General features: G+C 41.2%; 1 protein-coding gene across 2 annotated transcripts in view; it reads left to right on the forward strand.

The window, feature by feature from the left end:
- bcas3 (BCAS3 microtubule associated cell migration factor) overlaps nt 1-24,349 on the forward strand; it is a 464,427-nt gene that overhangs the window by 411,443 nt on the left and 28,635 nt on the right. For both annotated transcript variants that reach the window (XM_079246567.1, XM_079246566.1), the window contains one exon: nt 12,033-12,209. In XM_079246567.1, the coding sequence (XP_079102693.1) occupies nt 12,033-12,209 (177 nt within the window). The remainder of the gene's footprint in view (nt 1-12,032; nt 12,210-24,349) is intronic.

The following is a 24,349-nucleotide window of genomic DNA, read 5'->3' on the forward strand; positions in this document are numbered from 1 at the left end:
ATTAAATAAAATTAAACAACATATCAATTTATTACAAATAAATTTAACTAAATATTGAATAAAAAAATTATAAAAGTAGGCATCAACATTTTCAGAGCAAATTGGAAAAAGGAAAAATACATCTTTTATTTATTAATGAAAATAATTAAATAGATTTATTATTTGGGGATAAATAATATTTACAAACAAAAGTTACATATATTTGTTTGAAAATTAGACATTATTTTGTAGATTAAAAATGACAAATTGAAATATATTTTTCAATGTTTAAACCTTTAATGCCAGTTGGGCCTTTATTTATTATATTTCAATTCTTTTTATTAACTTTTAGTTATGTCTTTTTTTAATATTATTTATTTATTGTTATTAGGTTATGTTAAATGTATGAGGACTTTTTCTTTTCGTCGTTTCCATGTATTTACTTTATTATTAATTTTATTGTAAAGAAATTCAGGTGTTAAAGGGTTAATGTTGTTCTTCGCTTGTTTGTGTGTGTTTTTTTTACATTTTTTTTTTTATTCATGTTCCTGTTTGTTTATAAGTTTCTTTTTTGTCAAGCCCTTTAAATTTCAAGCCAGTGTGTAAAACATGTTGTCTTCAACAAACTTCTGTCTCATCAGATGGTTAATTACTTTTATTAGATGTTGAACTTTCCAATAAATTGGAAAATAATAACAGTAATAAGTGGTCCTGCAGAAAGCATGATGGTAATTTCACATATTTCTGTTAACTTTCTGTCCTGACTTTAGAAAATGACTCTCATTTGATGTGAAGCTGCATGTCTCCAGCAGTATTATATTAAATCGGTACGGCTGCTCTGTGTGTTGGAGAGATGACTGTGTTGTGCTCATATCCTGCAGCAGTGTGATTAAATCTTTAAAGAAAGTAGCACTGGCTGCACAGATAAGTAGGGCCAGTCTGTGGGGGCTAACAGCTGGGCGGAGAGTGGCTTTTAATCCTGCCGGATTTTAACATGATGGAGGGAAAAACAACAATGTTCCATCCTCACATTTCCACAGATTTACAGACAGAAATTAAAAACAGCACAGGAGTCAGTAAACAGAAGCAGAAGCCAAACATGCAGCAACATAATTAACAAATCCAGTTTATTTCAGTAACTTGGATTTTATTAAATTAAATAGGCACGCTGCTTTGATGTTACTGCTGTTATTTAACACTTCCGTAAAATTACGGCGCGTTAACATGCGATGTGTTTAGGTTGCATTCTGAATGTAGGATGCCAGAAAATGTCTGCATTGCAAAAGAGACAAAAACCTCTTTATGCAACACCTCCATCCTATGAGTACATTGAAGTAGTTTTGTGTGCGTGCATCATGTTAGATGTGCTCCTCCTTCCAAGCTGACATGTTGGGATTAATGGGAGGCTGTCAGCTGTTGCATTTGGTCACAATAAAAAACACCTTCCTGTGTCTTCCAGCAGCTCAGCTTGTTCTGGTGACTCTAAAGCTGAATATTCACTTGCTTTTAATTACACATACATGTGTTCATCGTGTATTTTTGTTGGTTTGAAGCGTCATCCTCTGAAACTAAACAGGTAACCAGCAAAGGGACCAGTTTAACCAGATTTACACGTTTTTTTTGGTTTTTTTTAGGTTTAAAACGTCCATTGAGAGAAGATCCTGTGCTTTATGTAAATATGGCTGATTACAGTAGCTGGGAAGTGCAAAACAAATTAAAATTAAAAGAAAAAAAAAGAAAAGTTAAAAAAAAATTAAAAAACAAAATTAAATTTTGAAAACCAATTCACAATTTAAAAACCACATTTTAATTAAAAAACAAAGTTTAGTTTTTAAAAAACAAATTTAAATAAAAACATTCATTTTTAGAAACAAATTTTTTAAATCATTTAAGAAATATTTTTACATTTTTAGGAAACAAATATGCATTTTAGAAAAAAAATAGAATAAAGGAAACAAATTCCTATTTGAGAAAATGAATTTATATTTCTTCATGAAACACTTGTAAAAGAGCCGAGACCATCTTCAACAGACTTTCACAAATCCCGAAACAAATGAACAAACACGGAAAATGGTGACATCATTTTGTAGTACAAACAAACATTTTGTCGTCCAACTACATACTGGAAGTCAGCTAGGATTATTTCAAGATCCCTAAAATCTAAAAATGTTTCTTGAAATATAATTTTTTTAAGTATATTCTTTTCTAAAATGGTCATTTGTGTTTTTATTTAAATTTGTTATTTTTATACTTAGGCTTGTTTTTTTTATAATTAAAATGTATTTTTTAAATGGTGAATTCGTTTTAAAATTGTTATTTTGTTCTCAAATTTTGAAATGTGTATTTTTAAATTTTAATTAGTTTTGTCCTTCTCAGCCACCGTAGCTGAAAGAGTGACAGAAGTGAAATCATCAGGGTCATAGTAGACAATTAAATGTCCTGGAAGAGACTAGAAGAGCAGAGAATGAGTAGATTAAATACCTCAGGAAATTTATGACAAATTATTTAATTAACCAGATGATGAGCATCAGCCAGTTTGCTAGCCAGCTTTAACTCAGTCCTCCGATGCCCGTACCAGGCTTGTCTAAGTGTAATGAGTCACCATATAGTGTTGCATTTAGGATGTAATATATCTAATAAGTCACAAAAGCTTCTCTGACTTCAACAGCAGAAATACTGTACAGAAGATTATCAGCAAATCGTTTGTCAAGCCAGACGTCAGCAGGTTCCATGTAACACTCTTTCAAAACAGAAGACAATCAATCACAGTGGAATCAATCATCAGATTTTTTAGCAGTTGCACAATAAAGCGGTAAATTTTAAGAGGAATTATTTTTGCTGAGAATACAGAATGGTCTGCTTAGAGGTGAGTTATTAATCCTTCATAGTCAGCATCAATATCTATTTTAGTGATCAAAGTGTGTGTGTTCACTGTCTGTGGCTTGTTGGGAACATATTTGTGTTTTAATGAACGAGTGTGTCGTAATTTCTGTTGATGATTTTGGTGAGCACTGAGGAGGACGAGCTGACAGAAAGGCTCAGCAGCTGATGGGGATGTAATGAGACGAACAGCGCTTGGCCGAGGGTCCCTACAAACCACCTTGTAGAGAAGGAATCGATTCAGATTCAGTTATGATTATAAAACTGATGCATCTTTTTTCCCAGTGACCACTTCAGCTCTGCTTCTTTCCACTGGAAACGTTTAACATGGTTTCTCGTGACAACCAGCACCGACCGCGAGACATTTCTCCCTCCTGACGTCCTACACTCTGAATATTTTAGGTTGTTTACCCACAATGCCCTTCGTTGTAGTCCGCTCCCTGTATTTGGTTCACTTGTTTCTTTGATCCGAACCAGTTTGCACTTCGACACATCTCTGAACTAACCGTAGGCACCAAGCCGATGAAGCCACCTGGAGAAGCTGGTGTACTTCCATGTGCACGCTGGTCATGCAGAGGGGAGCGGCTGGACTTCACACCGAGGCATCGTGTGAGATTTGTCCACGCCACAGATGGTCTGAGTGCTCCCCAGGTCTGCCTTTTACAGTCCTCAACATTGTATGCTGACGTTAAAAATTGCCTGTTTTCACCGACAAAGTCTGAGTCATGCGCCCCCTAGTGGAGACGTCCGGGAACAAGCGTAGTGAGTTAGTGTCACACTCAGGAAGGACGGAGCTGCCTGGCTTTGTGAAGCACCAGGTTCTCGGCCTTCGGTGTGGTTAAAGTCCTTTTTTCAGTTTCCGTTTGACCTCATACGCTGAATAGTCCCGAGTTATCCAAGTCGGCCTTCAAATACCAACATCGGCTCCGATAAACCTGAAGCTCTTCCTAACCTTCTGCCAAGCTCTTATCATCCAGAAAAGCCACCACAGTAAAAACCTTTGATCTGCCTGGCTCACCAGCTATCAGCAAGCAGACTACTGACTGCAGACTACTGTGTGTGCTCGGTGTGTGTGTGTGTGTGTGTGTGTGTGTGTGTGTGTGTGTGTGTGTGTGAGTGTGTGTGTGCCGTGAGGCCTGGCCAATCTCCACTCCACTGCAGGCCAGTGACAGGTGCTAATGCTGGGGCGAGAGGTTGCACGGGCCTCCATGCTCCCCACTGTGATAACGCTGACCCACCTCCCAAAGCACACAATCACACACACACACACACACACACACTCTCACACACAGTGGCTCAGCTTCCTGATAACTTCAGAGGCAGCTTGTTTGTGTGCACTAGACTGATTTTTTAAGGATTCCCTTCAGTGCCAGCAGTCCTCCCTTCAAAGACTTCCACAAGAGCCTGTCAGATGTGTGTGTGTGTGTGTGTGTGTGTGTGTGTGTGTGTGTGTGTGTGAGCGTCTAACAACAAGCCTGTGTTTTGTTTTAGAGGTGATATGATGTTATTAGGTCTTGCACGCTGGTTAAATTAATGCTGGCTAACCGGAGCCTGTGGATCGGCTGAATGACGTTTGTTTCTGAAGAGCTCCGTCTGGACAAGTCGGCTTCGTGTTACTCTGAAGTTTCACAAATTGCTCATAAAGGTGCAACGTGCAAAACTGTTTGACAGAAGGTTTTTTTCATGCCGAGCATTAAAATTTTTATTTAATCAGCTTCATCAAAGATGCTTAAAAAGTCTCTTCATGAAATTCTTGTGTTCCTGTAACTGCATGCAGTTCCTGCAGCCAAGCTTCACTTTTCAGCCCGTTTTACTGGAACTACAAGACACTCCTAAAAGGGACAGAAAGATATGTAGAAGTATAGAGAATCTCATAGAAACGTGCAGAAGGACAATGCAGTTTTTCTTTTATTGAAAGAAAATTCTCATTTCTGTTTTTTTTTTTTTTGCTTAAAGCACAAAATGCTTTCATTGCCTTTAAAGCAAATTGCAAACTTAGTAAAAAAAAATTTTAAAAAGATTATCCTTTAAGGCAGTGGAACAAAATAAGTGGTGGTACTCCCTTAATGTCTTGCTGTCAGTTTGTCGTGCAAATATGGGACAAAAACATGGCTGATACTTACATGTAGATCTATAAATTGACCTGTAGATTAATAGTTTTATAGCACAGAAATGACAAAAAACAAACACAGCAAGTTCAAAATCAAATCCACATTTGCCAAATTCAAAGTACCATGGAGACACTTTTATGAACTTCAAGCCTCATTGCTGGACATTAAAATACATAAACTTAAAGTTCATTAACCCTTTCATGCATGAATAAATAATAAAAACAAAGCAACATTTTTTTAGATACAGTATTTTACCTCTACAAATATGCAATGATACTTTGTTAATTAGTGATATTTAGAATTTTATGATTTGTTTTAATGTACTCTACAAAACAGTTATAATATAACATATAATCATAATTATATTTTGTAAATCTTTTATAAAATATTGCTGTATCATTTTCTTTTCCTATTTATCACAAAGGCAAAGTTCCGTAATTATAATTAGTTAAATTATATAATATATTTATTCATTCTCCAGTGAGTGGAAACGTATTGGATGACTCACTAACATCCACTGAAGTGGTTTATTTACAAAATTACCATCCTCGTTCATGAATATGCAAGAAAAGAGCTTGTTAATGGATGCCCACTACAAGACCACTCTGCATTAAAGGGTTAAAAACATAAAATGTTCTACATTTACACTTATTTAGCTTAATACCAGACTAATTTAACAGTGTAGTACTATTACTATTATTATCATTGTGGTACTATTACACTTTTCCTCTGTGAAGAATGTTTTTCCCAGAACGCTTAGTAATATTATCTTTAATCTAGACAATTAGTCCCGGTATGCACTATACACTGTAAAAAATAGTCCCGTCACGCACTATACACTATAAAAAATAGTCCTGGTATGCAATATATGCTGTAAAAAAAATAGTCCCAGTATGCAATATACGCTGTAAAAAAATAGTCCCAGTATGCAATATACGCTGTAAAAATTAGTCCCGGTATACACTATACACTGTAAAAAATAGTCCTGGTATGCAAAGGGATATAATTTAAAAGTGCCGGTACTGCGTACCGCTGCATACCGGCCCACTTAAAGCACTGCTTTCAGCGATAAATTATGGTGTCATCTGCATAAAAATGAACATTTGCATTCGGGCCATATTTACCCAAATCATTTATGTATGTTGTAAATAGCAACAGGCGTCAAACAGAGCCTTGCGGGACCCTGTTCCCTGCTCATCATATGGTTATGCACTCTTGTGCATCAGCAGTTGTTGTTGTTATTAGTTGTAGTTTTAACGTTGACCTCTAACAACAAGCCTTCTGTGTTCTCAGTTATTTTTATGAGTTTAAACTTTTACTTAATACAAAAAGATGAAAAGTTTAGCAATCTTCTCTCTGTGGTCACTCCGAATAGATTAGCTGTTGGTGTTAGTATTAAATAAGCAAACTTATTTAGGAGTTTTTAACTATGTTTCTTTCATTTTTAAGTCTCATGTGGTGTATTGTTGTTAAAAATCGTCTCAAACCTACAAACATCATGTAAATCTCTTTTAATTCAACAAAGGGGCTTGTTGTTGATGCGTTTCTTCCTACTTTTGACTACAGAGGTCCCTTCCGTAGGCTCGCCCATCCCTGGGTTTAGTTCACCACCCCTCTGGGAACTTTATTTCTGGGCTGGATGACCCGGTCTGGAAACCTGTTGGAGTGTACGCTGGTACAGGCATTCCTGGTCTGCTCCCTCGTTACCTGCGACAAAAGTCTGCTGGTTTTTATGCAGTGCACATTCTGGGATTCTGCACATTGACCATCTCTTTTAATCCTGTTAAATCTACGCACAGACCTGGAGAAGTTATCTCTGCTTTCAGTTTCTTCCTGTACGGGTTGAACTTCTTTGTTTCATTTTGTCTGTTTTTAATGTAACTATGGGTTTAAGTCTCCTGCTGGTGGGTTGTGTTGGTGGTTTTCTCAGCCAGAGCTCCCAGGAGAATGAGGCGGGATCTCAGTGCCACTGGTTAAACAAGATAAAATAAAACCAGTGTAAATGTTCTGACAAGTCTTTGTGATTGGAGCAGATGATAAAAATGTTCAGACTCTTGTCACATTCATGATAACATGAATATTTGATCTGGAGTCCCATGAATTTAGTGTCGTCATCGCACCGCTGTTTGATGACTAAATGTTTCAGTTGTCCACTCATGTTGGAGTCAAGCCTGAAATTGAATGTATTGATCTTATCTCATCTCATGTCTGTCGTTTTTAATAATCGTCCTCAGCCTGCACTTCCAGCAATCACACAGATGGACACACACTCATAGATCTGGTCTTTCCAGGAAGAGAGGATCTCCTTGTCCTTGTCTTCACATTCCTCTTTGATGTCATCCTGTCTGCCGTCTCGCTGGGTTTTTGCTGATACCCACAAGACCGCTTGACACACAATTCATCAGGGTGTGTGCGCATCTCGACTCCAGGAAAGATAAAAATGACTTTTCCAGAGAAGAACAAATAACAGTTGTTGTGTGCCAGATTTCAGTAAATTTAATAATGTGAGGAAGTTCTTTGATTAGCTTTGAGTTTTTAAGCGCACTGGTGCCGAATGAGAGAATCTATAAAGTCACATGAGTATGTTTAAATTTCATGCTAATTTCTCCAAAGAGACCATTAAAGTTTCGTTTAATTTGCTTTACAACATAAAATTTATCCTAAACTTTCTTTCATTGATCCTCTCAGACAAATTTCTCCATCCGGTGCTGAAAAGGATGAAGTCAGAAAAGACAGGACTTATTCAGGTTCTCTCAGCTCAAAAACTAGTAAAACTACTTCTGATTGGTCCTTAATGAGTACAGAATATAATCCCAGCTGTCCTGTAAATAAGACAATAAAGCTAAACTGAACATAAAACATTTAAAATACAGAAAATTAATTTAAAAACATTGAAAAGAAAAAAAAACAACGTAAATAAAACTAAAAGTGAGCCTAAACTAGAAAATGTGAAAAAAGATATTTAATAATAATAAAAATCAAAAGTAATAATAAAATGAAAAGTCTGCTCTTATGCTGGGTCGAGATAAAAAAGAGAAAAATTACTGCTATTACTGCTGCTGCTGCTCTTACATTCGTAGATATATTCATTTTTATTATGTTAATTGCAGGAGAAAATGTATTTGTCTGCAGGGCAGGAGTGTTTTTAGGTCTTCATGCAACTAACTGGGCCGCGAGCCATTTGGGACCCGAGCGTTTCCATGACAACTGCTCACAACACTGAAAGAAAAAGAGACAATTTCTCACAAATTTATAAAAAAATATATATATATTTACAGTAAAAAATGTTTGTTTACAGATACAGAATAAGGAAATATATCAGTAAATTGACTATCAATCAGAATTATGAAAATATGTACAAATACATAGAAAACTCTACGCACTATAAAAATGTGAACATAGAATTAATGTCATTTGTAGTTTTACCACATTTAGGATTTATTCCCACAGCGGTGAGAAGAAGCTGACAGCATTGGGAAGCCTTTATAGATGCTGCTGGTATCAGGCGACGTCCGCTAAACTGGGCTAGCTGCTGATAAATCAGCTGGAAACCAAGAAAAGACGTTGTGACACTGAAGTGTGTTTTATGTTGAACTAATCCTGATCCACAACGCTGCCTGCTTGTCCTGTCACACTCTGCAAACAGAAACGTCCAAGCAAAGCCGTGAATACCAGACTCAGAATCTGTTTTTCTGAGTGAACATTAACATTTTTTAATTTGTGAGCATTCAACACTTTTTATTAATTATGTCTGAATTATTAATTTACCTTTTCGGTTTAAAAAGTATGAAATGTAAAAGAATTAGAAAACATTTGTATTTTACTAATAAAGCTGAGCAATTGTCTGCCCAATGCCCTGATTCTGAGCACAACTGCATGGTGTCCCAAACACACACACACACACTCTCAAGAACCCACTAAAAAATCCATTTTTCCACTGCAGATGTTTTTATTTTCAAAATAAATTGACATTATTAAACTCCAGGTGTCCATTTCCAAAGAACTGATGTAAAATGTTCCAGAATCAGATTTTATTTTTCAGAATACATTTCTTAAAAATCTTTAATCCTGCTCAAAATTATCAAACATTAAAAAATAAATTCAGGATCTTAACCTTTGATTACCTGATGTTACTTTTTAGGACAAATACCTCATTAAGTCACATTAAATGAACAGCTTTTACTGAAGATAATGATACATTCTGTGATTTTTTTTTTAAAATTTCATATACTCGTATTAAAATTTATCATTTTTCCTATTTACCCCTAAAATCAGCCCCATTACAGGCATTAATGTTGCTCTATATGCACGAACACAGACTGACTGTTGGCCAGAATGAGAGGAAAATGTTCTCTCAACCACTTCTGGCTTCAAATTTATTTATTTATTTATATGCTTTTATTGAACCATAATTATGTATTACTTCATCTTGTTTATTCATTATTTATTATTTGTATCAGTTTTTTAATACATTATGTATTTTATTTTATTCCTTTCCTTTTCTGTAATTGTGTTTATATATAATTGTAAACAAATTCAGGTGTTAAAGGGATTAAAGTTGTCAATTTAAGATCAGCTTTATTATCAACAATTCCGCGTAAAATGAGAAAATACAACAAGGGTACTTTTTTAGTAAATAAATTCTTAAATAAATTAAATTTACTATCATAAGGAGAGTCACTGAAACTAAATCCTAATTCTGCCAATCTAAGTGAATAATGTTTTTGTTAGAGCAGTTAGCTGCTGCCTGCACAGCTGTTTGTTTGTCTTTGTGTTTACGGCTTACAGCAGCATGCGTCCTCTTCCCGTTAGTAAACTGTGAGTAATACCAGATCACGCTTCGCCGTTGAAAGTACTACCATACTTTAACCTGAAAGTATGTCAGGATTATGATTGTGATTGATTATCAGCTGAAGTCTTTAATGAAGAATAGAAAACTGATCGTTGGAAGCAGACGGTATGTTTTTATTCTCCGTTAACTCCTGACAAGCTCAAGCCTCTTTATCAGTCCATGCTGCTGCAGACACGGCGAAACGGGCCCACCGACAGAATACACCAGTTGTTTTAGTGTCTGCATGCCTTGTTTGTCACACAGACACACACACAAAGAAGCAGGTTGCAGACTCTCTGGCTCCAACGTGCTAGATCTTTCTGATAGCTGAAAACACTGAAGACATGGAGGGGAAAAGATTAAGATGCAGAGGAGGCTTGTGCGGATTTGCTTCTGACAGGCATGACGATTATGTTCCACTTACAAGCGGTCGCTGTGTGAGTTTGAGAATTCAAAGCAGCTGATGTGCTTGACTGCAGCGAGTTGGTGTGTAGTAAATCCATTTACAGTGTGATGTGCAGGGAAAATAGGTCTGGTGGCGTGCAGCCGGACAACATCTTCACTAGCAGGATCATTAGATGACTTCTGAGGTTGGGAAATTATTTCATCAACTTAATTATTTATTTTAGATAAGAGAAAGAAACCTCTGTCCACAGTATTTAAGGTGTAAAACTGGTATGTTCTACACTTTATGGGCTTTTTCTTTATATTTTTAATCCAGATTTGAGTTAAAATGTATTAATGTATTAAATGTATGATTACGTAATGGGAGATTTTTTTTTTTTTAAGCACATTTCATTACATGTCAACACCGTGTGCTTTACATAAAAAGAACAAGAAATGAAAAGAGTACATGCGCATGTACACATTTACTCGCAAGCACACACACATGAATACAAACATGCACATAAAATCAACGTAGATCAACAGACAGACACAGCAGCATGAGGACAATAGTTTAGAGCTTTAAGCTTACTTTTATTTATAGACATGGTGACTTCAGGCTAGTAATACTGAGATGTGAGGATATTTATCAGATAATAAGTTTTATCTCCTCCTTCTCCGTCAGTCACACCATAGTGGTCTCTTCATTCCTGATTTACCACTTGTTCCTGAAGGCTAATCGTCTTTTTTTTCTTCCTACACCGTTTTGTTCATGCTGCACGGCTTGGATACGTTAAATATATCAAACCAACGGTGGAAAAAACATGCAAATAAAGACGTTTTAATAAGGTTAATTCAGCATAACAGTATGTTTTAATGCTTAGACTGCATATAAAATATGGGCAGAGCCTCCGTGACGTCACCTGCAGGTTTCTAAAGAGTTGAACTGAAGGTTGTGTCATGTGTCGTCTCTCCTGGAAAATACAAATATGGGCAAAGAGGTGGAGCTGTGAGCGTCATGGTGAATGATTGACATCTCTCAAACTCCGAGCTTTCTGTAGCTAAGAGCTAACCGAGCTAACCCGGAGATAACAGGAGATAACAGGAGCTAACCAGCTAACGGAGGTAAGCGGGCTAAAGCTAAGTCACGTTGTTAACCAGCTAAAAACCGCGGTTGTTCTACGGGAGATCGGGTACCTGTCAATCAAAAGGACACGCCCCTAAATATGCCAAACTTTGAGATTAAATTATTTTTAAACGGATGAGTTAGAAAAAAAATTCACTCCCCCCACAGTTGTCATAAAGGTAAACCTGACCTATTAAACTGAAAATGGATTTTTGTACCAGGCTGTAAACATGTTTATTCCTGCTGTAAACATGTTTATTCCTGCTGTAAACATGTTTATTTCTGCTGTAAACATGTTTATTCCTGCTGTAAACATGTTTATTCCTGCTGTAAACATGTTTATTCCTGCTGTAAACATGTTTATTTCTGCTGTAAACATGTTTATTCCTGCTGTAAACATGTTTATTCCTGCTGTAAACATGTTTATTCCTGCTGTAAACATGTTTATTTCTGCTGTAAACATGTTTATTTCTGCTGTGAAGTTGGTCTTTTTAACATGGGAGTCTATGGGGATTTGCTCTGTTTTGCAGCCCCTAGTGGATGAAGGGGGAACTGCAGTTTTATTCACTTCTGCATAGGCTTCACTTTTAACCGTTGGATGTTGCTGCTTGGTAAAATGTCAAGTAATTGATCAGCAGGAGTGAATCGAATCCAAAGGAAGCTCCAGTTTCGTCCCGGTAGTGAAACTAACCTGAACCCAACGATGTGTTTGTCTTCGCAGGGCCATTTGACGGGCGTGGCGTGACGCTGCTGGAGGTCTGCGGGAGCTGGCCAGAGAGCTTCGGTGTGCCGCGGCACAACATCGGCTCAGCAGACGCCAGCGACGAAGGCCTGCGAGAGAGGCTGGCGGATGCCATGTCCGAGTCCCCGTCCAGAGATATTGTGGGCTCTGCTACAGGTTGGTGGAGCTTAAATGACACGTTTTCACACACAGGACGACAGGACCATCCCACCATGAACAGATTTTCTGACTGTTAACCTTAGGGTTGTAGTTTAAAACCCAACACCTGATGTTAAATCTGCGGTATGGGTTAGTTTAACCCGAACTCGTGTTGTTATGGTTCTGCTCCACTTAGAGCTACGTGAATGACTTCAGCCAGATCCCAGTACATACGGTATGCTGGGACATGTCCCATATGTCTGGACATGTCCAGACATATGGGATATGTCCAGACATATGGGACTTGTCCAGACGCTGGGATATGTCCAGATGCTGGGACATGTCCAGACGCTGGGACATGTCCAGACATATGGGACATGTCCAGACGCTGGGACATGTCCAGACATATGGGACATGTCCAGACGCTGGGACATGTCCAGACATATGGGACATGTCCAGACGCTGGGACATGTCCAGACATATGGGATATGTCCAGACATATGGGACATGTCCAGACATATGGGACATGTCCAGACGCTGGGACATGTCCAGACATATGGGATATGTCCAGACACAGGGACATGTCCAGACATATGGGATATGTCCAGACGCTGGGACATGTCCAGACATATGGGACATGTCCAGACATATGGGACATGTCCAGACGCTGGGACATGTCCAGACATATGGGACATGTCCAGACGCTGGGATATGTCCAGACGCTGGGATATGTCCAGATGCTGGGACATGTCCAGACATATGGGACATGTCCAGACATATGGGACATGTCCAGACGCTGGGATATGTCCAGATGCTGGGATATGTCCAGATGCTGGGACATGTCCAGACATATGGGACATGTCCAGACATATGGGACTTGTCCAGACGCTGGGACATGTCCAGATGCTGGGATATGTCCAGATGCTGGGACATGTCCAGACGCTGGGACATGTCCAGATGCTGGGATATGTCCAGATGCTGGGACATGTCCAGACGCTGGGACATGTCCAGACATATGTGACATGTCCAGACGCTGGGATATGTCCAGATGCTGGGACATGTCCAGACGCTGGGACATGTCCAGACATATGGGATATGTCCAGATGCTGGGACATGTCCAGACGCTGGGATATGTCCAGACGCTGGGACATGTCCAGACATATGGGACATGTCCAGACACAGGGATATGTCCAGACATATGTGACATGTCCAGACGCTGGGACATGTCCAGACATATGGGACATGTCCAGACACAGGGATATGTCCAGACATATGGGACATGTCCAGACATATGGGACATGTCCAGACACAGGGATATGTCCAGACATATGGGACATGTCCAGACACAGGGATATGTCCAGACATATGGGACATGTCCAGACACTGGGACATGTCCAGACGCTGGGACATGTCCAGACATATGGGACATGTCCAGACATATGGGACATGTCCAGACGCTGGGACATGACCAGACGCTGGGACATGTCCAGACACAGGGATATGTCCAGACATATGGGACATGTCCAGACACAGGGATATGTCCAGACATATGTGACATGTCCAGACGCTGGGACATGTCCAGACATATGGGACATGTCCAGACATATGGGACATGTCCAGACGCTGGGACATGTCCAGACACAGGGACATGTCCAGACATATGGGACATGTCCAGACGCTGGGACATGTCCAGACATATGGGACATGTCCAGACGCTGGGACATGTCCAGACATATGGGACATGTCCAGACACTGGGACATGTCCAGACACAGGGATATGTCCAGACATATGGGACATGTCCAGACACAGGGATATGTCCAGACATATGTGACATGTCCAGACGCTGGGACATGTCCAGACATATGGGACATGTCCAGACGCTGGGACATGTCCAGACACAGGGACATGTCCAGACATATGGGACATGTCCAGACGCTGGGACATGTCCAGACATATGGGACATGTCCAGACGCTGGGACATGTCCAGACATATGGGACATGTCCAGACACTGGGACATGTCCAGACGCTGGGACATGTCCAGACGCTGGGACATGTCCAGACATATGGGACATGTCCAGACACTGGGACATGTCCAGACGCTGGGACATGTCCAGACACAGGGATATGTCCAGACATATGGGACATGTCCAGACGCTGGGACATGTCCAGACATATGGGACATGTCCAGACGCTGGGACATGTCCAGACGCTGGGACATGTCCAGACGCTGGGACATGTCCAGACACAGGGGAGAGCATCTCTACAGCCATAAAGTTATGTGTTTTTGCTCTCTATGTGTTATTGTTAAAGCTGCTACATACTCTGCGTTGCAGTTGTAGGTGTAGTAAAATGTTTCAGCCTGATGCGTGCTGAGCGCGCTCAGTGCAGAGTCCTGCCTGGAAGCGTGACATTACCCAGCATTCAGTGCTGCTGGGTCATGATCCAGTGATGGACTGCGCGCTCTGCTCATCTGTGTGTGATGTTTTGGCATAACTGCGCACGCCTTCTTCCCAGTGTGTGTGTGTGTGTGTGTGTGTGTGTGTGTGTGTGTGTGTGTGGTTGTGTGTGTGTGTGTCTGTGTGTGTCTGTGTGTGTCTGTGTGTGTGTGCGTGCAGAGACATGCCGTTGGCCCTGACAGTCCAAATGGTTAACTCATTTAGGAAGCGGCAGTGAACACCCCCCCCCTCCTCTTCTTAAGTGAACAAGAGCTCCTTTGATTGTAGTGTACGTGCACGCAGTCTGGCTGGGGGGGTCCATAGAGGCAGCTACAGGGAGGGTGTGTGATGGGGAGGGTTAGAGTTGGAGAGTGGGGTTCACATCCTTAATGGATTTAGCATCGACTATGACCCCCCCCCCCCCCTCTGATCGTCCCTAGCCATATCCAGCCCCCCCCATCTTTCTCTCCATGTTAGGACGTAACCTCATTTGAAACCTCTCTTTCTCTTTTCTGTCTCTCTCTTCTCATCACTCTTTTTTTGCCGACCCCCCCGCCTCGTCTCTCTCTGTGTCTTCATTAGATTAGATGTTCGAATCCTGGTCACTACTAGTCAGTAGCTTCTTCCCCCCCCCCTCACCATCGCATCCCTTTCCGCTCCCCTCCACCCCTCTTTAATGCAACACAAAATTCATTACTGATCACATTACATCAAAATTTACCCGACACACACACACACACACACACACACTGTCCTTCCTGCGCCTTGAGCCATGATGAAGACATCATCCTCAGGGAATGTGATGGACTTGTTGGTTCTTCCATCCATTCATACAGACACAGAGGCTTCAATCTCTGGTGGTTAATCTAATAGCACAGCACTTCTGCCCGGGAACATCTAGGAAATGTTCCTGCGTCTGCTCTCAGGAGAAGACAGCCCTGCGTCGCTCATTTAAAAAAAAGAAATGTTGTTTCTGTCATCCATCTCAGCTACGGATGAAATCAGATGGATTCACTTCGTTCTACAACCTGTTAACTGAAGAATTGGTCTGTTTTGTTACTTCATCTGCATAAATATCTTGTTCCACAAAGAAAAAAGGAAGTTTATTTTTTCCATTACAAGCTACGCAGTTTTTGGGGGTTTTTATTGTCTTTCTGTGTTTACTTTGTTTTATTTTATTTACTTGCACCATGTTAAGAGTTGAGCCATCATAAATCAATTGACTTATATGACACACACCGACATAAACAAACTTTAATCAGATCATATTGAAATATTATTAAATGCCAATAAATTCAGTAATATGTTCTATAGATGCTTTCCAGTACACACGGATGTTGCACATGGCCATAAAACGGAGCAGAAAAATCCCAACTAGCACACAATGAACTGATGGAAAACCTGCAGCATAGAGACAGATGGACGGATTACCAGACGGGAAACAGGTGTGGCAAATAATGGCCTGAAGCCGGGAACAGGAAGTAAATGTACAGAATACACAGGTAGGAACACCTCTACAAAATAAAACAGGAAACAGGACAGAAAAATCACACAAGATGAGAAAATAAAATAGAAAATTAAATAAACAGAAGAACAAAACCCCACAGATCATTTTAATGGTTGTCTTTAGGAAATGTAATTGCAGCAGATGTAAAATAATAAAATTGTTATTAATGATAATAATAATTATTATGATGATGATGATGATAATAATATTATTATTATTATTATTATTATTATTATAGTGGTAGTACCACTGCTAATAATAATAATAATAATGGTAACTAGTAATAATAATAATAATAATAATAATTATAATAATAATAATAATGATTAAAAAAATTTTTTTAAAAGCATTCATTGTTTTTTTTATAAAATGTGTTTAGCTGAAAGGCTGAAGATGACTTCTGTGAAGGAAGCATGAATGAAGGCCAGACCCCAGATTGTACTTGAAAGTGTTTGTGGTTATCATGAGTTATGGCTCTCCACCTCATGAGCACTCGGAGCATGTAGATTCATCACAGCAGCGCCTCGAAGGGAACATGTGTGTCGGCTGTCTGCAGCCAAAACACAGACACCAAAAACTCCCCAACAGTCAAGTCAGCGCGAGTAAATCAGGACCTCTTGTTCTAAAACATTACCACTGGCAGGAACCGTATCAAATAGGATCTCTGTGTACACACCCGCCTCATCCTTCTTCAGACCCCAGACCTCAACGTATACTGTAGACAGATAAATGGCATAAATGATATGGAGTATTAAATGTTTCCATTCTTTTTTTATTCACTGTGGTATTTCTACACAATACTGATTTTTTTTATTTTTTATTATTTGGGCTTTTTTCTGCAGCTTTGGTTTCTTGTGGTTTTCTGTTGAAATGAAGCAGAATGTTCCAGCTTTATGGTCCACATACATTCACAACCCTCAAACTTCTTTTTCTTGTTTTGTTTTGATTTCTTTTTGTGTAAACTCTGAAAACTGCTGGCTCGTTCACATCATCACCAGTTTCTCAGGAATGACAGTTTGTAACTCTGTGATGGACGGGTGACCCTCCAGCTGATCATGATGATGGACTGAGTCAAAACCTGCCTCACATGTCAAAACTGAAGAACCTGACTGAAGCTAAATGTGGTGCATCAGTAATCAGGATACTTTAGCAACCTTTATAAGTCATGTAAAAGTAACAAAGCAAAGTATCCAGGAATAATTTCTACTTCATCATTACTACTTTCTGGTTTACAATCCAGACACAACATGTAGTGTTTATTCAGAGACTCTAGATGGTAAATCCACCATTATTTATCACATCTTCATCACCATCACTACCATGTTGCTAAGAGACCTCTATTTTCACCTGGACATGATGATGAAGACACTTCCTGTCAGACTTTCCACCAATCAGAGAGCTTAAACTGACGGTAACGTCCAATCAGGAGCAGCCAAAGATCAACAAGTGATGAGAAAAGCAGGAAAATAATGATCCTCTATGGCTGGAATAAAGCCAAGAAGATGTTTGGGATGCAGCTGAGGTGGAGGTGCTGCAGTGAGGAGAGCAGGAATATCTGTAAGAAAAATAGTTGTAATGTTTTTAGTTGCTCTTTATGCTGCTTTATCTTTTCATACATTCATTTCCCATCATTTTAACCTTATAATCTGACATCTGAAGCTGAAAACATCACATCTGCATTCTGATTTAAATGTTCTGCAGTTTGTTTTTAATTAAAATGGCAGAACACACAAGAACACATAATTTAAATACACAGAAGTTTTTAATTCAGCTGAACTATTTTTGTATCTAAAACTCAAAGAACTTAAATAATTTGAGTCTTCAGTGGAATGCAACTGCAAACGCAGGGAAAAATATCTGCTGATGACAGCTTCTAACCAAAACTGCTGGTTCTGATCCCGAAACGCACATCTGTCAGCACGACTCTAAACACAGCAATACGCAATCAAAGAAAAATGTAATCACAAAGGGAACTTTATGCTTTTGTATGTAGGATATTTCTCTGGTGATGAAATGCAGCTCCAGACCACAGGCTGGTGATGTTCATGGGTACAAAGTGAAAAAGCTGATCTCAGTTCAGCTGCTTCATGGTTAATTAACATCCTGTTGATTCAAGTTTTATCAGACTGTTTACTTTCTCTGCCGTCAACACAGAATGTTTGTTAAATTTCACCCAAAGTCAATCAGCTAATGTGCAGTCAGTAGCTGTGTTTCCTTTACACCTACAACTAAGCAAAAACTAAATATCGCAACAAAAAATAAATAAATAAAAGGAAACACCTACATCTGGAAAAAAGTCTCAAATATTACTAAAAAATCTCGTCAGCCGGACGAGATTTAACGTGAACCGCGGCTAATGCGCTAAACACCTTTCACTGGAAACACCTGCAAATCGCTGTTGTTTGTTGAAACTTACAAATGTCACTTTTATTTTGTGACAAAATGTCATGGAAACGCAGCTAGTGAAGCAACCCATCCATATAAATCAACACAGTGATGAATGAGCCAACCTTATTGATCCGAGTCGAAATGATCAGTCCGACATGAACATTGTTTTAATTTTCTGTGTTCAAGCAACCAAAATGTCTGATTGATAAAGGAGGTAATGGGATTTTATCTGATATTAATAGAACAGATTGCATTAAATCAGTTGTATATTGCATCATATTGATCAATTGATCCTGAATCAAACTGAATCTGATTCATATTATATCAGATTTTTGAAAGAAGCTGTTATTTACTGAATCAGTGCACCATAATTAAACCTGTGATTCACACTTTTAACAACAAGTTATCTTGCCACACCTCCCTCTCCATGCATCACACACACATGCAAGTGATCAATCATGATCAGGGGATATTTAAAGTCATAAATATGATGACTGGTGAAATCTACTGTTGGGAATTTATTAGCAGGAAGAAACCGACTGCTGCAGGCTCTGCTAACGCTAACAGATAATACGATGCCTGTTAGAATGTAAACTGCATGAATTGATAGAAGAAATAAAAAACTGAAATATCAATCATGATTAAAATGAATGATTAGCGTTTGGGCCGACCCCATCTCGAGACAGTTTTGATGGAGGAACCTACAGGTCTACCAGCAGCCCTGACTATAAACAGTCTGCACTGCCAGGCCAATAGGGGGGATAGAACAACATCCTGAATGATGGTGATGGTGATCACTGGAACGTCTGCTGGAACCAGGTGGAAGAAAAACAACAGTAGAACTCAGGACCAGGTTTCATAGTGAAAGTAAGAACATTTCCACGTGAACAATGAGACTGAACAGCTGTGGAGCCAGAAGAAAACCACTGATCAGAGAGGAAAAGCAGAAAGACTGGATTCTGGACCTGGAAGAAGGTCATGTGGTCTGATGAGTCCAGATGGACCCTGTTCCAGAGTGATGGAGCATCAGGGTAAGAAGAGAGGCCGATGAAGTGATGCAGACATCAGTTTATAGACTGTATATGCAGGGATGTATTGTTGTGTACAAGTAAATGTATTTGCATCTACATGTCTGGAGATTTGGACTATATTCAACAAAAGAACCCTAGAAGAAGAGCTGCAGCTGGTTGCTGCGGGCTAACAGGATCCAAATAGAATGAATGAATGCCTAGTCTCAGGTCTGGGTTCAGGTCTGGGTCTAACAACATTATGAGTCCAGAGAATGAGGTCAACTGATGCCTGAATGTGCAGGTTGTTCCGTGTTCCCTGATGGTGCGGCCATCCAGACCTGCCATCCAGACCTACCATCCGGACCTGCCATCCAGACCTACCATCCGGACCTGCCATCCAGACCTACCATCCGGACCTACCATCCGGACCTACCATCCAGACCTACCATCCAGACCTGCCATCCAGACCTGCCATCCAGACCTACCATCCAGACCTGCCATCCAGACCTACCATCCAGACCTACCATCCAGACCTGCCATCCAGACCTACCATCCAGACCTGCCATCCAGACCTACCATCCAGACCTGCCATCCAGACCTGCCATCCAGACCTACCATCCAGACCTGCCATCCAGACCTACCATCCAGACCTGCCATCCAGACCTGCCATCCGGACCTGCCATCCGGACCTACCATCCGGACCTACCATCCGGACCTACCATCCAGACCTGCCATCCAGACCTGCCATCCAGACCTGCCATCCAGACCTACCATCCAGACCTGCCATCCAGACCTGCCATCCAGACCTGCCATCCAGACCTACCATCCAGACCTGCCATCCAGACCTGCCATCCGGACCTACCATCCGGACCTACCATCCAGACCTGCCATCCAGACCTGCCATCCAGACCTGCCATCCAGACCTGCCATCCAGACCTACCATCCAGACCTGCCATCCGGACCTACCATCCGGACCTACCATCCGGACCTACCATCCAGACCTGCCATCCGGACCTACCATCCGGACCTACCATCCAGACCTACCATCCAGACCTGCCATCCAGACCTGCCATCCAGACCTACCATCCAGACCTGCCATCCGGACCTACCATCCGGACCTACCATCCGGACCTACCATCCAGACCTACCATCCAGACCTGCCATCCAGACCTGCCATCCAGACCTACCATCCAGACCTGCCATCCAGACCTACCATCCGGACCTACCATCCAGACCTGCCATCCAGACCTACCATCCAGACCTACCATCCAGACCTGCCATCCAGACCTGCCATCCAGACCTACCATCCAGACCTGCCATCCAGACCTACCATCCAGACCTGCCATCCAGACCTGCCATCCAGACCTGCCATCCGGACCTACCATCCAGACCTACCATCCAGACCTGCCATCCAGACCTGCCATCCAGACCTGCCATCCAGACCTACCATTCAGACCTGCCATCCAGACCTGCCATCCAGACCTACCATCCAGACCTACCATCCAGACCTGCCATCCAGACCTACCATCCAGACCTGCCATCCAGACCTGCCATCCGGACCTACCATCCAGACCTGCCATCCAGACCTGCCATCCAGACCTGCCATCCAGACCTGCCATCCGGACCTACCATCCAGACCTACCATCCAGACCTACCATCCAGACCTACCATCCAGACCTACCATCCAGACCTACCATCCAGACCTGCCATCCAGACCTGCCATCCAGACCTACCATTCAGACCTGCCATCCAGACTTGCCATCCAGACCTACCATCCAGACCTACCATCCAGACCTGCCATCCAGACCTGCCATCCAGACCTGCCATCCAGACCTGCCATCCAGACCTGCCATCCAGACCTACCATCCAGACCTGCCATCCAGACCTGCCATCCAGACCTGCCATCCAGACCTGCCATCCAGACCTGCCATCCAGACCTACCATCCAGACCTGCCATCCAGACTTGCCATCCAGACCTACCATCCAGACCTACCATCCAGACCTGCCATCCAGACCTGCCATCCAGACCTGCCATCCAGACCTGCCATCCAGACCTGCCATCCAGACCTACCATCCAGACCTGCCATCCAGACCTACCATCCAGACCTGCCATCCAGACCTACCATTCAGACCTGCCATCCAGACCTGCCATCCAGACCTACCATCCAGACCTACCATCCAGACCTGCCATCCAGACCTACCATTCAGACCTGCCATCCAGACCTGCCATCCAGACCTGCCATCCAGACCTACCATCCAGACCTGCCATCCAGACCTACCATCCAGACCTGAACCCCATGGAGATCCTTTGGGATGTGCTGGCAGTCTGACTTCCCATCATCAATAAAAAACTGAAGAACACTGAATGCAGAACTGGATGGAAATAAATGTTGCAGAATCTTCCAGACAATAAGACGGAAACTGCTGCTGTGAAAGCTGCAGGAAGTCACATGAAACCTTTTTTTATTTTTTCGGTTGTCTTGTCCTTCAGCCAGGCAGCATGTTTGAGTGGATGCAGCTGACATGATGCAAACAAACCAAGCCAAAGAGGTGGCAGTGTTCCTCAGCTGGGATCCTCCAGGTTGTGCTGAGCAGAAGTCCACTCTCCATATGGCTTCAATGGAATTTATGTTGGGCAGGCACCAATAAGCCAAATCTAGTTAGCAACATTATATCATTGGACCATAATCTCATTTCAGCCTCAGTGTTCTAGTCATCAGTGACTCCCTACCCCCTTCTCGCTCTCCCTCTCTCTCCATCCGTTCATCTCTCCATCTGAGTGTCACCTGCCCTGCGAGCTGGCGACGCCGGGTCTCGGCCTTAGCGTGAGAGCCCCATTTCTCTGACTGGAGGCTTTGTTTTGCCTGTGAATCTGCAGAAGACTATGTGTATATCTGTGTCGGAGAAGAATGCCTGAGAGACGGTGATTAGTTACATCATCAGGCGTTCCAGTTTGGAGATCCTTTAAATGTGTGTGAGGACACACAGTGATCATCATTAACAGTCATTCAGCAGAAAGCTAAACGATGATAAATAACACAAGAACTGAATAAATAATGACATAAACTCCGCTCAAACTTGCTGTTTATAAGAAGTCTGTAGGAAATTCTCTCAGCAGCTGCGTTAAAACACACGACAGAGAAACAGATGAGTGTGTATTGGTGAGGTAAGAGCGAGTGTGTGTTTGCAATCATGTTCAAGGTCTATGTTAGATACTCCAATGTGTTCTTTACCACTGGGACCAGAGCTCCCATCAACAGGCATTGAGCAGAACACCATCTGCCTCTGCCAGTTGCAGTCTCACACCGACACACAGGCATGCATGCTCATCGCCTCTAAAAAGCCAATAATAAAACCGAAATGTTGGAAATCTACAAATATCACCATAAAATTTGAAACAATTAACCTTTAAAACACCCAGCTGCTTTTTTTTTTTGCTGTTTTTTTAACTTAATTATAAACTCCTTAAATCCCAGTCAGCATGCAGACGTGATGTTTTCAGCCTCAGATGTCAGATTATCAGGTTAAAATGATGGGAAATGAATGTATGAAAAGATAAAGCAGCATAAAGAGCAACTAAAAAGTTCTACCCTCCTCACTGCAGCACCTCCACCTCAGCTGCATCCCAAACGTCTTCCTGGCTTTATTCCAGCCATAGAGGATCATTATTTTCCTGCTTTTCTCATCACTTGTTGATCTTTGGCTGCTCCTGATTGGACGTTACCGTCAGTTTAAGCTCTCTGATTGGTGGAAAGTCTGACAGGAAGTGTCTTAATAAACACTACATGTTGTGTCTGGATTGTAAACCTCCTGGACGGATAGAAACGCTGGAAAACCTCCGTAGACCAGCTGGAGGGTCACATGACCATCACAATTCACCCCACAGAGTTACACACTACCGTTCCTGAGACGCTGATGATGATGATGATGAAAGTAGAAATTATTCCTGGATACTTTGCTCCGATACTCTTCCATGATTTTTTAAAGGTTGCTAAAGTATCCTGATTACTGACGCACCACATTCAGCTTCAGTCAGGTTCCTCTGTTTTGACATGTGAGGCAGGTTATGACTCAGTCCATCATGTCAAGATGCATTATTGATATCAGCTAAATACCCTGACCTCATATTTGTTTTATCTTCCTTTATGTATTACTGAGCTGAGATTGATAGATGAAGTCAGCCTTTAGCAGACCACCCACGCCCTCACACACATACAAGTCTGCTTGTTGGATCCCAGCTCAAAGAAACTGAGAGAAATAATAATCATAATGATAATAATAACAGCATTTACCAGTCTGAGCAGCTCGGAGCTTAGCTAGCTCTCTCAACACCCGACTCAACACAAATATTTAGCGGAGCCTTATCAGCATCGAGAGGCCAGAACATTTCCTTCAGCATGTTCGTGTGTGTAAAGATGTATAAACTTATTTATTGGTTTATTCATACTGTTATGTATACAATCTGAAAACCTGTGTGTACACACACACACACACACACACACACACACACACACACACACACACACACCTATGGATCCACCTGTGAGCAGCTTTTTGTATGTGTGTCAGAGTGTGTGTGGGTCTGTAGTTTATTAACTACGTGTACATTTGTTTGTAGAAAAAACACCGTCTGAGTGTGTGTTTGTTTGTACACATGTTTGCAATTATTTGGCTTCATGTTTATGCATGTGTTGAAGGATATGAGTTTCTATGAACTTCCAAATATCTACATGTGGTGAAAAACATGTGTGTGTTAATGGGTTTTTCCCAAATATCCATGCACAAGTTACTGGTCTGCAGTGTTTTCTTTCCGTGT

Source organism: Telmatherina bonti, assembly GCF_933228915.1.
Source record: "Telmatherina bonti genome assembly, chromosome: 9".
NCBI classification, from domain to species: domain Eukaryota; kingdom Metazoa; phylum Chordata; class Actinopteri; order Atheriniformes; family Telmatherinidae; genus Telmatherina; species Telmatherina bonti.